Below are 1,881 nucleotides of genomic sequence, written 5' to 3'. Positions count from 1 at the left end.
CCATTGACGAGAGATCTCGTCATTTAAGAGACAATGTTTACCGGCCAAAGACGAGTTTTTACGGCAATCCGTGTATTTTGCTTGAAAATGCACTAGTTTGATAAAAATGCATTTTTTGTCCAAAATGTATTTCTGATTAAACTTATCTGCATTCAAGTGGTGATAAAACATGAGCACATGAAGATAGAATAAAATAGTTTTTTTGTTTGTTTAAAAGCAGAGGCTCGGTTCTTTGTTTTGATATACATGTTCATGTATTAATAGCAGAAAATATTCTGAGGGCTGTCAAATTTAGGTGAAAATCATCAAAATTGTGGAGAGAGTATCACAACGCATGCGCTGGCTTCCGGTTCATGTGAACAATGCATGCGCATGGCGCTGCTGCTTATGTTAACACGGACATGCGTCAGCACGCGCATGCCATATATGTGGCCAAAAGTTTGTTTGTATTTATAATTTCATTTTTTCAGATTGAATAATTTTAATTTTTGAAATTTATTGTTATATATTATGTCTTGCAATATTGGTCAGATATCTTAATATTATATTTTGATGATGTTCCTGTATTGACCAGTACTAATATACTCCGTGATGTGAGCGCCTCTAAAAAGAGGTGAACTGTTTTCTGTTAGTTTATGTCTTTAACCGACTTAAGTCTATGTCTGTCCTGCTCATTAAGATAATGTGTTTGATTTTAAGATTTGGTCTGGTCCTTTGTTCTTAAGGTTAATTGGATTAAGGGTGTGTGTGTGTGTGTGTGTGTGTGTGTGTAGCTGGTAAACAGTGTAACTACTCCTAATGGAGTTAAAGCTCTTTACAGATTAGTCCAGAATCATTTCTGAGAGTCTGAATGATGTGTTCCTGTCTCTTTGATTCTTAAAACAACACGTATATCCTGATGTCAGGATATACTTATAAATATAGTTAGAATGCATTTCTTTACAGTGTCTTAGTTGCATTGTAACTGTGTCTCCAAATTGTCTGAACTGTGAGCCGAATTAACTTTCTCAAGAAATTGGTGCTGTCTAGGGCTGGGTGATAAAGTCTGAAATTTACGTACATCTGTAAAATATTCTGTATATTTATTGCTCTGAAATGGCTTAAAAGGGTGTTTTTGTTCAGTTAGACTGAAAAGGTTTCACGCTACAAAATTGTTAGTAATGATGCAACTAACATGCACTTAAAATAAATGGCCAAATGAAAAAGGATTAAAATCATGCACAATGTTCCTTAAAGCTAAATATGCACGGAGTCATCGTCTTGTCCAGGTCTGTCTGATGTGTGATCGTGTGTGTAGTTTCCTCCTCAGAGCAACGCTGCGACAGACGAGCAGAAGGTCTTTGGCCTGTGGGAGAGCGGAGAAACCTTCGACAAGGTGATTTCTGAGAGCTGATTTTCAGGTTTTTGCATGTTAATTGTGTATATGGGATTGAGTATATGGGAATGCTTTTGTTTTCTCCGCAGCACCGGCAGGTTCTGTTCGAGATCTTCATGAAGAACTATCGCGTCAGAAGAAACGTGATCCAGTCGCGCCTCACGCAGGAGCTCGGTGACGCTGTCACCAAAACAGATGTGGATCGACTGCTCAAGGTGCCGTTACAATACTTCATTCTAGAGTTGTCATGCTACAAAAAAACATTTTAACTGTAAATACGTATTTTATTTAGTTTTTGTTGTCATTTTAAAAACAATGGTGTATAACCTTCTAGTATTTCTCAATTAAGTAAGCATCATTTTTCCAAAACCTTTTCCAAGTGTTAGACAAACAAATAAAAAGTCAGAAATAAAGTAAATAAATAACAAATTACAAGCAATAAATCAGCTAAAAAATAAACTGTCAACTGTTTTTTTTTTTTTTTTTTTTTTTTTTTTTTTTTTTTT

The 1,881-nt window shown here is 35.5% G+C and overlaps 1 protein-coding gene across 1 annotated transcript in view; it reads left to right on the top strand.

Moving 5' to 3' along the window:
• Positions 1 to 1,881, top strand: part of polr3e (polymerase (RNA) III (DNA directed) polypeptide E) — a 28,050-nt gene that overhangs the window by 20,220 nt on the left and 5,949 nt on the right. Inside the window, exons 17-18 of the mRNA XM_016527899.1 lie at positions 1,298 to 1,375; positions 1,465 to 1,590. Of these exons, the coding sequence (XP_016383385.1) occupies positions 1,298 to 1,375; positions 1,465 to 1,590 (204 nt within the window). The remainder of the gene's footprint in view (positions 1 to 1,297; positions 1,376 to 1,464; positions 1,591 to 1,881) is intronic.

Source organism: Sinocyclocheilus rhinocerous, unplaced genomic scaffold (genome assembly GCF_001515625.1).
Source record: "Sinocyclocheilus rhinocerous isolate Xijiao unplaced genomic scaffold, SAMN03320098_v1.1 scaffold792, whole genome shotgun sequence".
Classification (NCBI taxonomy): Eukaryota; Metazoa; Chordata; class Actinopteri; order Cypriniformes; family Cyprinidae; genus Sinocyclocheilus; species Sinocyclocheilus rhinocerous.
The sequence above is the reverse complement of the archived record's forward strand: the minus strand, read 5'-3'. Positions and strand labels throughout refer to the sequence as shown.